General features: G+C 47.9%; 1 protein-coding gene across 2 annotated transcripts in view; it reads left to right on the top strand.

Annotated features, from left to right (window-relative positions):
- Window positions 1–12,891, top strand: part of LOC119563584 (butyrophilin subfamily 1 member A1) — an 80,961-nt gene that overhangs the window by 64,549 nt on the left and 3,521 nt on the right. For both annotated transcript variants that reach the window (XM_043534643.1, XM_043534642.1), the window contains 6 exons: window positions 1,680–1,700; window positions 2,510–2,530; window positions 3,917–3,937; window positions 4,575–4,595; window positions 8,545–8,565; window positions 9,203–9,223. In XM_043534643.1, coding sequence (XP_043390578.1) covers window positions 1,680–1,700; window positions 2,510–2,530; window positions 3,917–3,937; window positions 4,575–4,595; window positions 8,545–8,565; window positions 9,203–9,223 — 126 coding nt within the window. The remainder of the gene's footprint in view (window positions 1–1,679; window positions 1,701–2,509; window positions 2,531–3,916; window positions 3,938–4,574; window positions 4,596–8,544; window positions 8,566–9,202; window positions 9,224–12,891) is intronic.

Here is a 12,891-nt window from a genome sequence, read left to right as displayed (position 1 = left end):
CATGAGCTTATCTTATTCTTTTTTTTTGGAACCCCATTATATTTTTGGCCTTCACAACAACATTTGGCAACAAATTGCCCCTAATATACCCCTTCCGCCTCGGCCCCACTGCTGCCCAACACCTTTCCATTCCCACTCTGACTCTTCCTGCCCCATTACACCCCCCTCCTAAGAGCGCCCCACCCTCATTCTGCCTCTTCTTTCCCTCACTCCTCCCCCGCAGCGCCTCCTGCCCTCTGCAGAACAGCTAATCAGTGTCGGGCGGGAGGTGCTGGGTTAGAGGGGTGGAGCTGATTGGTGGGGCCTGCTGGTGAGTGCAACTTCTGTCTCAGAAAAACTACCCTGTTCACTGGAGCTTACGCATGCCCTTCAGTAGGACAGTGTTCACTCAGCCCCAAAGCAGAGGACATGGGGATGATCTTAATTAGGGTTATATTAACTCTGTATTTGGCTCTGTTGTTGGAATACTGTTTGCAGTTCTGGTGGCCCCAACAGAAGAAAGAAGTTGTCGGACTGTAGAGGGTTCAGAGAAGAGCACCAGAATGATTAAAGGTTTAGATAACATGTGTTATAGTGATAGACTCAAAGAGCTCAACCTATTTAGCTGACGACAGAGAAGAGGTGACTTGATTACACTCTATATGTATTTAGATAGAGAACAAATGTGTGATAATGGGCGGAGGGCAACAAAAATGATTAGGGGACTGGAACACATGACCTATGAGGAGAGGCTGAGGGAACTGGGGATGTTTAGATAGAGAACAAATGTGTGATAATGGGCGGAGGGCAACAAAAATGATTAGGGGACTGGAACACATGACCTATGAGGAGAGGCTGAGGGAACTGGGGATGTTTAGATAGAGAACAAATGTGTGATAATGGGCGGAGGGCAACAAAAATGATTAGGGGACTGGAACACATGACCTATGAGGAGAGGCTGAGGGAACTGGGGATGTTTAGATAGAGAACAAATGTGTGATAATGGGCGGAGGGCAACAAAAATGATTAGGGGACTGGAACACATGACTTATGAGGAGAGGCTGAGGGAACTCGGGATGTTTAGTCTTCAGAAGAGAAGAATGAGGGGGGATTTGATAGCTGCTTTCAACTACCTGAAAGGGGGTTCCAAAGAGGATGGCTCTAGACTGTTCTCAGTGGTAGCAGATGACAGAACAAGGAGTAATGGTCTCAAGTTGCAGTGGGGGAGGTTTAGGTTGGATATTAGGAAAAACTTTTTCACTATGAGGGTGGTGAAACACTGGAATGCGTTACCTAGGGAGGTGGTGGAATCTCCTTCCCTAGAAGTTTTTAAGGTCAGGCTTGACAAAGCCCTGGCTGGGATGATTTAGTCGGGGATCGGTCCTGCTTTGAGCAGGGGGTTGGACTAGATGACCTCCTGAGGTCCCTTCCAACCCTGATATTCTATGATTCTATGATTCTTTAGTCTAGCAGAGAATGGTCTAGCAAAATCCAATGGCTGGAAATTGAAATTAGGAAAGTCAGACTAGAAATAAGGCTTAAATTTTTAAGAGTAAGGGTGATTAGGTGTTCTAATAATTTACGAGGGGTTGCGGTGGATCCTCCATCTCTGGAAATTTTTCAAATCAAGATTGTAGTTACATTTGTTCTTGGCATTATTATTACTATTGTTATCTTTAAATATATTTTTTCTTTTTTAGGAGACTTGGAAAAGAGAAAAAGTAAGTCTGTGACCTATTTCTTCAGTGTGTTCTACTGCTGTGTAGGAGTCTTCTAGAATGAAAAGAAAAATCATTGATTTTTTTAGACCTCACCCCACTTTCCTGTTTTTGATAGAGCAGATTACTTGACTAATTTTGACAATAACATATATGAGCACTTGCTGGTTCTGAGCAGTGCTTCTTATACATTGCTGAAATTTAAATAGACTCCCCCACTACTTGTTTGTATTCTCCAAGAACCATAACACTCTTGCTGAGACAGAGTACAAAAGGCAATTTACACGTTGAAAGGACTCTGCACTGAAACTGCAAATGGAATCAGCTCATGATGTAAATGATGTTACTGCTCCTTTCATAGCAGAACCCATATTAGCAGAGGAGCATAATGTGTCAGATTCACCTTTTGCGAATTAGTTGTGGCCGTGAAGTTTTTTCTTAAATTGATCAAATCAAGAATATAATCTTCTTTATATACTACGTAGAATCTCAGGGTTGGAAGGGACCTCAGGAGGTCATCTAGTCCAACCCCCTTCTCAAAGCAGGACAATCTCCAATTTTTGCCCAAGATGGCCCCCTCAAGGATTGAACTCACAACCCTGGGTTTAGCAGGCCAATGCGCAAACCACTGAGCTATCCAACCCCCAAATGTAGTGGGATAGGAATGCGGCTAGCCTATGGATTGAGTAGCTAGCTGTCTATTCATGGCTAATATTCATTCTAATCAACAAAGAAAGGATCTCATTTACCTTCTTCAATTCATAAGGACAAACCCTGAACTGTTTTTTTCTTCTCCCCATTTTTTTTTGCAGAGGAACTCCAGAAGCAAATGGGTGAGTTTGCCTACTTTACTCAATACTTACAGTCCACTGACCAAACTTCGTGTGCCCTGTATTGGTTCCAACAATTTCAGCTGCAGAATGGATGCTCTCATTGCATGCCCCATGGATCTGGGAAGTGGAGGGTCTGTGTAGATTATTCTGGAATCGTGGTATGTCATCGACCTGAGACCTCACCAGCACTTTGCAAAGAAAGTCAGAGGGGTCGGAGTTCAAGGGAAGTCAGGCATGTGAGAAAAAACATCCATGTGCTACAGGAACTGAACATATCCATTGAATGCAAAAGCTCTGGATGGGGAGTGTGGCAGGACCAAGTTGCTAGTGCTGTGCCTGACCTTGTAGTAGCTGAGGCCATGCGGACACTCCAGCTTGTACATCAGGGATGGAGGGAGAAATGTCTTCCCCTTAGAGCTTCCCCCAAACTGGGAACCCACATCCTGTGCAGAGCACCCAGTGTCGGCTCGTTGACAATCCCCCTGGAAAGGAAGTGCTGATAGTCACACAGGGATGTTTGCTAGAGCAGGAAATAGACCCTAGATATCCTGTCTTCTGGTCCGGTGTATTCACTATGAGAGCAAGGTGTTGGCAGAAACTTTCCATGGGAATGTATCTATTTCAGACGGAAAAAAACTTATTGGATGAAAAAAAGAACAAGAAAGAAGCAAAAGCATCTCCGTAGAGTCAAAAGTTTCTATTTCCTCCATATTAAAATGGACTGTTCTGATTTTTCACTTCAAAATGAAGGAGACGTTGTTAAGGTTCGATTCAGTCACCCAGTCATGTGGGGGCAGTGTAGGCAGAGGTGCCAACTTTTTGATTTCCTTGATGGTGCGTGACCACCTCTCTGTCCCTTGCCCCTCCCCTACTATACCCCTTCCCTCAAGGCCCCACCCCTGCCCCATCTCTTCCCTCTTCCACTCCTCTTCTCCCTGCCCTATTGCAACCCCTCTTCCAAGAGCGGCAGACCTTCATTCCGCCTCTTCCTTCCCCCACTCCTCCCTCCCAGCACCTCCTGTCCTCTGCAGAAGAGGTGATCAGTGGCAGGCAGGAATCGCTGCGATGGAAGAGGAAGTACCCTTTCTCTGGAGCTCATAGAAGCCCTTCAGTAGGAAAGTGTTCACTGGGCCCTAGGCCAGAGACCACGATGGTGATCTTAATGAGGACTATAGAGATAATGTTAGCTCTGTATTTGGCTCTGTTGCTGGAATAGTTTGTGCAGTTCCGGAGCCCCCAACTGAAGAAAGGCGTTCTCAAACTGGAGAGGGTTAAGAGAAGAGCACCAGAATGATTAAAAGTTTAGGTAACGTGTTACCTTTGTTCTTGGCTTTATTATTACAAAGGCTGCTATTGTTAACTTTAAATATATTTTTTCTTTTTTAGGAGACTTGGAAAAGGGAAAAAGTAAGTCTGTGACCTGTTTCTTCCGTGTGCTCTACTGCTGTGTAGGAGTCTTGTGGAATGAAAAGAAAAATCATTGATTTTTTAGACCTCACCCCACTTTCCTGTTTTTGATAAAGTAGATTACTAGGCTAATTTTGTCAATAACATATATGAGCACTGGCTTGTTCTGAGCAGTGCTGCTCATACATTGCTGAAATTGAAATAGACCCACCCACTACTTGTTTGTATTCTCCAAAAACCATAACACTCTTGCTGAGACAGAGTACGAAAGGCAATTTACACGTTGAAAGGACTCTGCATTGAGACAGCAAATGGAATCAGCTCATGATGTAACTGCTCCTTTCATAGCAGAACCCATATTAGCAGAGGAGCGTAGTGTGTCATATTCACCTTTTGCTAATTAGTTGTCGCCATGAAGTTTTTTCTTCAATTGATCAAAGCAAGAATATAATCTTCTCTATCTACTACGTAGCGGGATAGGAATGGGACTAGCCTATGGATTGAAGAGCTTGCTCACTATGCATGGCCAATATTCATGCTAATCAACAAAGAAAGGATCTCATTCACCCTCTTCAATTCATAAGTCAATGGACATTCACTGAACTGTTTTCTTCTTCTCCCCATTTTTCTTTTGCAGAGGAACTCCAGGAGCAAATGGGTGAGTTTGCCTACTTTACTCAATACTTACAGTCCATTGACCAAACTTCGTGTGCCCTGTATTGGTTCCAAAAATTTCAACTGCAGAAGGGATGCTATCGTTGCATGCCCTGTGCATCAGGGAAGTGGAGGGTCTGTGTAGATTACTCTGGAATTGTGGTATGTCATCAAGCTGAGATCTCACCAGCACTTTGCAAAGAAAGCCAGAGGGGTTGGGGTTCAAGGGCAGTTGGGCATGTGAGAAAAAACATCCACGCGCTACAGGAACTGAACATATGCACTGAATGGAAAAGTTCTGGATGGGGAGTGTGGCAGGACCGAGTTGCTAGTGCTGTGCCTGACCTTGTAGTAGCTGAAGCCATGCGGACACTCCACCCAGTTGAGGCCTGAGGTACCTCCCGGATTGCAAACATAAGGTAGGGTAGTAGGGTGTCCCAATCCTTCCCATCCCGAGTTACCTTATCATTGCTTTGAGGGTTCGGTTAACCCTTTCTACCAGCCCAGGGGTCTGCGGATGATAGGCTGAAGTTCTCAGGGTATGTATATGGAGTAGTGTGGAGAGGTCCTTCATTACCTTTGACATAAGTGAGGTACCTTGGTCTGTTAATATCTCCTTTGGTAGCCCCACTCGGGCAAAGATCCACACCAACTCTTTAGCTGTCGTTTTAGAGGCCGTGTTCCCCAGGGGTACGGCTTCTGGGTAGTGAGTAGCATAATCCAAAATGACAAGTATATATTGGTGGCCCGGGCTGCCTTCTCCAGGGGTCCCACTAGGTCCATGGCTATTTGCATGAAGGGGACCTCTATGATGGGAAGGGGTACCAAAGGTGCCCTCAAGTGGGGATAGGGACCGTGCAGCTGACACTCCGGGCAGGACGCACAGTACCTCTGCACTTCTTCATGTACTCCGGGCCAGAAGAATCGTCGCAGGACCTGTGCCAGGGTTTTCTCTACCACCAAATGCCCCCCCAAAAGATGACTATGGGCCAGACTTAATACAGCATTCTGGTGTTTTTGAGGTACTAGGATCTGCTGTACCTTCTGCCCCTGTACTGGTGCAACCCGGTATAAGAGATTCTTCTTCATTATGAAGTAGGGTCCTGGTCCCTGGGTTTTCCCTTCCATGGGGACCCATCTATTTCGGTCACCTCCTTCCTAATGTTGTCGTACCTTGGGTCTTCAACCTGGTCCTGTCCAAAATTTCCTCTCCCGGGGCTAATCTGCCTGAGATGTAGGAGGCCAGTCTCTGTTGCCTCTGCTGGTTCAGAGGCGTTAGGGTGTGGGTCAGACTCGGGTGCTTACCCCTCCTGGGTGGCATCCTTTTCAACTGCTCGGGTCCGCCTACCTACGAGAGCAACCCTCTGGCTTTGGGCCAGTATTCGGGTTCCCAAGGCCTTAGCTGCCTTTCTTTCCCGTTTCATCTTTCTACGCTGTCTGGGAGTGGAGAACAAATCTGGGGATATTTCAGAGAAGGTTGGAGGTTGACAGTCTACTGTGGATGCCTCACTACTTCCAGGGCTTCCCCCTTTTTCCAGTTCCCCTACCGGGAGTAAGTCTTCAAACCCTGGGAAGTCCCTCCCTATGAGCACCGGGAATGGGAGTTTAGGGACTACACCTGCTGCTACCTCAGTAATGTTCCCCTGAATCTTGATTTTTACTGGGATGGTGGGGTAATAACCAACTGTCCCATGGACGCATGTTATGCCCATACGCTTAGCCCACAGCAGCTGACTACACTTCACGAGCTTCCCCGAGTCAAGCGTGATAGCACTCCCCGAATCAACCAGTGCTGTGGTCTCTACCCCATTTAGCTTCACTGGTCTGGTGTACCTATGTGGGGTTAGTGAGACCCCCACAAGGTGGATTAGGAAGCATGGGTCGGCCCAGTTCCCCAGGTTACACTGCATAGGCTCCTCGGCATTGGGACACTGTGCAGCCATGTGTCCCCACTCCCTGCAGGCATAACATCTGTATGGAGCCCTAGGCGTTCCCCGGTCTCTTGGTTTGGGCAGTCTAACATCACGATCCTCTTTCCCCTCAGTGCTCCGACTCTCTGTGGCTTCTGGTGGGCCTTCAGCCCCTCTCTTTTTCCCCCTGGGCTCTCCTGGTGGCCCAGTCACCCGAGCTCTAGGGCTTGGTGCTGCTAGTTTAACCTGGTGCGCTTCTTCCTTAACTGGTCGGGTCAGCTCCCTCGCCGTCCTTCGCCTTCCTACCAGCGCGACAACCTCGTCGTAGGTGGAGGATTCATTCTGGCTTACCCAGGCGCGAAGGGCTGGCAGTAGTCCTCTCATGTACCGGTCAATGACCAGAACCTCTAGTATCTCCTCCGGACTCCGGGACTCAGTTCGTAACCACTTTCGTGCCAGATGGATGCGGTCATATAATTGGGACCGCGGGGTTTTGTTTTCCTGGTACCTCCACTCATGATATCGCTGGGCCCGCACTGCGGTCGTTACCCCAGATCCGCCAGGATCTCTGCTTTCAGCTGGGGATAGTCTGCTGCAGCCTCTTCAGGCAAATCATAGGAGGCCTTCTGGGCCTCCCCACACAGGAATGGAGTGAGGATGCCAGACCACTGTTCTCCGGGCCAAGCCTCCCGCAGGGCTGTCCTCTCAAAGGCCAGGAGGTATGCCTCTACATCATCCTCCCGCGTCATTTTCTGCAGCCAATTGCTGGCCCGCATGATCTGCATCCCATCGTGGCCGCAGTTCAGCTCTGTAAGGGCTTTTACCTGGTTTACCAGTTCCTGAAACATAGCCTGGTCTTGAGCAGCCTGGTCCATCAGCAGGCGATTAGTCTCTTGCTGCAGCCTCACTGCCTCCTGTTGGGCGGCTGCCTGGACACGGGGAGCCTCCTGCTGGGCAGCCGTGGCTTGTATCAGTGGCCGCACTATGTCCTCCATTGTGGTGAGGAAAAAAAACCTCTCTCCCTGTTTTTTTTCCCAAACACCCTCCTTCTTCTGCCGCGCTGCGCACACCAGATCCCACTGCAGACACCAGTTGTGACAAAGTTCCTCCTCTACCTTGGTGGGTCTTGCGCTTATTGGCGGATTTGTTCGCTTTGGAGCTTCACGGCAGTCCTCAGTTTGGCCGTTTTTGTGACCCCACAGTCCAGGTCAACTCCTCCTGTGTCTGACCAGGAGTTGGGAGGATTTGGGGGGAACCCGGGCCCACCCTCTACTCTGGGTTCCAGCCCAAGGCCCCGTGGAATGCAGCTGACTAGAGTGCCTCCTGGAACAGCTGTGCGACAGCTACAACTCCCTGGGTACTTTCCCATGGGCTCCTCCCAACACCTTCTTTATCCTCAGCATAGGACCTTCCTCCTGGTGTCTGATAATGCTTTACTCCTCAGTCCTCCAACAGTATGTGTTCTCACTCTCAGCTCCTAGCGCCTCTTGCTCCCAGCTCCTTGCATGCACCACCAACTGAAGTGAGCTACTTTTTAAACCCAGGTGCCCTGATTAGCCTGCCTTAATTGATTCTAGCAGCTTCTTGATTGGCTGCAGGTGTTCTAATCAGCCTGTCTGTCTTAATTGTCTCCAGAAGGTTCCTGATAATTCTGGAAACTTCCCTGTTCCCTGAGCCAGGGAAAAGGGACCTACTTAACCTGGGGCTATTATATCTGCCTTCTATTACTCTCCTGTAGCCATCTGGCCTGACCCTGTCACAGTAGATAGAGAACAAATATGTGATAATGGGCTCGTTAGTCTAGCAGAGAATAGTCGAGCAAAATCCAGTGGCTGGAAATTGAAATTAGGAAAGTCAGACTAGAAATAAGGGGTAAATTTTTAAGAGTGAGGGTGATTAGGCGTTGGAATAATTTCCAAGGGGTTGCGGTGGATCCTCCATCACTGGAAATTTTTCAGATCAAGATTGTAGTTGCGTTTGTTCTTGGCCTTATTATTACAAAGGCTGCTATTGTTAACTTTAAATATATTTTTTCTTTTTTAGGAGACTTGGAAAAGGGAAAAAGTAAGTCTGTGACCTGTTTCTTCCGTGTGCTCTACTGCTGTGTAGGAGTCTTGTGGAATGAAAAGAAAAATCATTGATTTTTTAGACCTCACCCCACTTTCCTGTTTTTGATAAAGTAGATTACTAGGCTAATTTTGTCAATAACATATATGAGCACTGGCTTGTTCTGAGCAGTGCTGCTCATACATTGCTGAAATTGAAATAGACCCACCCACTACTTGTTTGTATTCTCCAAGAACCATAACACTCTTGCTGAGACAGAGTACGAAAGGCAATTTACACGTTGAAAGGACTCTGCACTGAGACAGCAAATGGAATCAGCTCATGATGTAACTGCTCCTTTCATAGCAGAACCCATATTAGCAGAGGAGCGTAGTGTGTCATATTCACCTTTTGCTAATTAGTTGTCGCCATGAAGTTTTTTCTTCAATTGATCAAAGCAAGAATATAATCTTCTCTATCTACTACGTAGCGGGATAGGAATGGGACTAGCCTACGGATTGAAGAGCTTGCTCACTATGCATGGCCAATATTCATGCTAATCAACAAAGAAAGGATCTCAATCACCCTCTTCAATTCATAAGTCAATGGACATTCACTGAACTGTTTTCTTCTTCTCCCCATTTTTCTTTTGCAGAGGAACTCCAGGAGCAAATGGGTGAGTTTGCCTACTTTACTCAATACTTACAGTCCATTGTCCAAACTTCGTGTGCCCTGTATTGGTTCCAAAAATTTCAACTGCAGAAGGGATGCTATCGTTGCATGCCCTGTGCATCAGGGAAGTGGAGGGTCTGTGTAGATTACTCTGGAATTGTGATATGTCATCAAGCTGAGACCTCACCAGCACTTTGCAAAAAAAGTCAGAGGGGTTGGGGTTCAAGGGCAGTTGGGCATGTGAGAAAAAACATCCACGCGGTACAGGAACTGAACATATGCACTGAATGGAAAAGTTCTGGATGGGGAGTGTGGCAGGACCGAGGTGCTAGTGCTGTGCCTGACCTTGTAGTAGCTGAAGCCATGCGGACACTCCACCCAGTTGAGGCCTGAGGTACCTCCCGGATTGCAAACATAAGGTAGGGTAGTAGGGTGTCCCAATCCTTCCCATCCCGAGTTACCTTATCATTGCTTTGAGGGTTCGGTTAACCCTTTCTACCAGCCCAGGGGTCTGCGGATGATAGGCTGAAGTTCTCAGGGTATGTATATGGAGTAGTGTGGAGAGGTCCTTCATTACCTTTGACATAAATGAGGTACCTTGGTCTGTTAATATCTCCTTTGGTAGCCCCACTCGGGCAAAGATCCCCACCAACTCTTTAGCTATCGTTTTAGAGGCCGTGTTCCCCAGGGGTACGGCTTCTGGGTAGCGAGTAGCATAATCCAAAATGACAAGTATATATTGGTGGCCCGGGCTGCCTTCTCCAGGGGTCCCACTAGGTCCATGGCTATTTGCATGAAGGGGACCTCTATGATGGGAAGGGGTACCAAAGGTGCCCTCAAGTGGGGACAGGGACCGTGCAGCTGACACTCCGGGCAGGACGCACAGTACCTCCGCACTTCTTCATGTACTCCGGGCCAGAAGAATCGTCGCAGGACCTGTGCCAGGGTTTTCTCTACCACCAAATGCCCCCCCAAAAGATGACTATGGGCCAGACTTAATACAGCATTCTGGTGTTTTTGAGGTACTAGGATCTGCTGTACCTTCTGCCCCTGTACTGGTGCAACCCGGTATAAGAGATTCTTCTTCATTATGAAGTAGGGTCCTGGTCCCTGGGTTTTCCCTTCCATGGGGACCCATCTATTTCGGTCACCTCCTTCCTAATGTTGTCGTACCTTGGGTCTTCAACCTGGTCCTGTCCAAAATTTCCTCTCCCGGGGCTAATCTGCCTGAGATGTAGGAGGCCAGTCTCTGTTGCCTCTGCTGGTTCAGAGGCGTTAGAGTGTGGGTCAGACTCGGGTGCTTCTCCCTCCTGGGTGGCATCCTTTTCAACTGCTCGGGTCCGCCTACCTACGAGAGCAACCCTCTGGCTTTGGGCCAGTATTCGGGTTCCCAAGGCCTTAGCTGCCCTTCTTTCCCGTTTCATCTTTCTACGCTGTCTGGGAGTGGAGAACAAATCTGGGGATATTTCAGAGAAGGTTGGAGGTTGACAGTCTACTGTGGATGCCTCACTACTTCCAGGGCTTCCCCCTTTCTCCAATTCCACTACCGGGAGTAAGTCTTCAAACCCTGGGAAGTCCCTCCCTATGAGCACCGGGAATGGGAGTTTAGGGACTACACCTGCTGCTACCTCAGTAGTGTTCCCCTGAATCTCGATTTTTACTGGGATGGTGGGGTAATAACCAACTGTCCCATGGACGCATGTTACCCCCATACGCTTAGCCCACAGCAGCTGACTACATTTCACGAGCTTCCCTGAGACAAGTGCCTGACCCTGTAGTAGCTGAGGCCATGTGGACACTCCAGCTTGTACATCAGGGATGGAGGGAGAATTGATAATTGGCAATTGGCTCGTTGAAAATCCCCCTGGAAAGGAAGTGCTGATAGTCACACAGGGATGTTTGCTAGAGCAGGAAATAGACCCTAGATATCCTGTCTTCTGGTCCGGTGTATTCACGATGAGAGCAAGGTGTTGGCAGAAACTTTCCATGGGAATGTCTCTATTTCAGGCGGAAAAAACCTTATTGGATGAAAAAAAGAACAAGAAAGAAGCAAAAGCATCTCCGTAGAGTCAAAAGTTTCTATTTCCTCCGTAAATAACAAGGAACATTCTAATTTTTCATTTCAAAATGAAGGAGACGTTGTTAAGGATCAATTCAGTTACCCAATCATGTGGGGGCAGTGTAGGCAGAGGTGCCAACTTTTTGATTTCCTTGATGGTGCGTGACCACCGCTCTGTCCCTTGCCCCTCCCCTACTATACCCCTTCCCTCAAGGCCCCACCCCTGCCCCATCTCTTCCCTCTCCCACTCCTCTTCTCCCTGCCCTATTGCAACCCCTCTTCCAAGAGTGGCAAACCTTCATTCCACCTCTTCCTTCCCCCACTCCTCCTCCCAGCACCTCCTGCCCTCTGCAGAACAGCTGATCAGTGTGGGCAGGAGGCGCTGCGGTGGAGGGTGAGGAGCTGGTTGGCCGGGCCAGCCAGTGGTGCAATTTCTGTCTCAGCAAAGCTGTTCCCCTTTCACTGGAGCTCACACAAGCCCTTCACTGGGCCCCAGGCCAGAGACCATGATGGTGATCGTAATGAGGACTATAGAGGTTATATTAACTCTGTATTTGGCTCTGTTGCTGGAATAGTTTGTGCAGTTCTGGTGTCCCCCACCGAAGAAAGAAATTCTCAAACTGGAGAGGGTTCCTAGTTTAGCCCAGAATGATTGTAGGAGTAGATAACATGTGTTATAGTGATAGAATCAAAGTGCTCAATCTATTTACAAAAAGAAAAGGAGGACTTGTGGCACCCTAGAGACTAACCAATTTATTTGAGCATAAGCTTTCGTGAGCTACAGGTCACTTCATCGGATGCATTCAGTGGAAAATACAGTGGGGAGATTTATATACATAGAGAACATGAAACAATGGGTGTTACCATACACACTGTAACGAGAGTGATCACTTAAGGTGAGCTATTACCAGCAGGAGAGCGCGGGGCCGGGTGGGGGGGGGACCTTTTGCAGTGATAATCAAGGTGGGCCATTTCCAGCAGTTGACAAGAACGTCTGAGGAACAGTGGGGGGTGGGTGGGGGGAATAAACAAGGGGAAATAGTTTTACTTTGTGTAATGACCCATCCACTCCCAGTCTCTATTCAAGCCTAAGTTAATTGTATCCAGTTTGCAAATTAATTCCAATTCAGCAGTCTCTCGTTGGAGTCTGTTTTTGAAGTTTTTTTTGTTGAAGAATTGCCACTTTTAGGTCTGTAATCGAGTGACCAGAGAGATTGAAGTGTTCTCCAACTGGTTTTTGAATGTTACGATTCTTGACGTCTGATTTGTGTCCATTTATTCTTTTACGTAGAGACTGTCCAGTTTGCCCAATGTACATGGCAGAGGGGCATTGCGGGCACATGATGGCATATATCACATTGGTAGATAGTCAAGGGGAGGGAAGGGGTCATGACCTCTCCCCCCATGAGGAAGGAGGGTTCAACACACTCTGCTCTTCTGTTGTCCCTTTTCTTGGTATTCAAAGCTCCTTCTGCAGAGCCATGGAATTTCATGTAGCGAAAGAGTGAGCCGGGGATTGGGCTGGGTATGGGTGCGGATAATGCACCTTTTCTCCTTCACCAACAGAGAGAACAATTTAATTCATTTACTGGGTAATCTTTGACGCATGGTAC

Source organism: Chelonia mydas, chromosome 23, assembly GCF_015237465.2.
Source record: "Chelonia mydas isolate rCheMyd1 chromosome 23, rCheMyd1.pri.v2, whole genome shotgun sequence".
Classification (NCBI taxonomy): Eukaryota; Metazoa; Chordata; order Testudines; family Cheloniidae; genus Chelonia; species Chelonia mydas.
The sequence above is the reverse complement of the archived record's forward strand: the minus strand, read 5'-3'. Positions and strand labels throughout refer to the sequence as shown.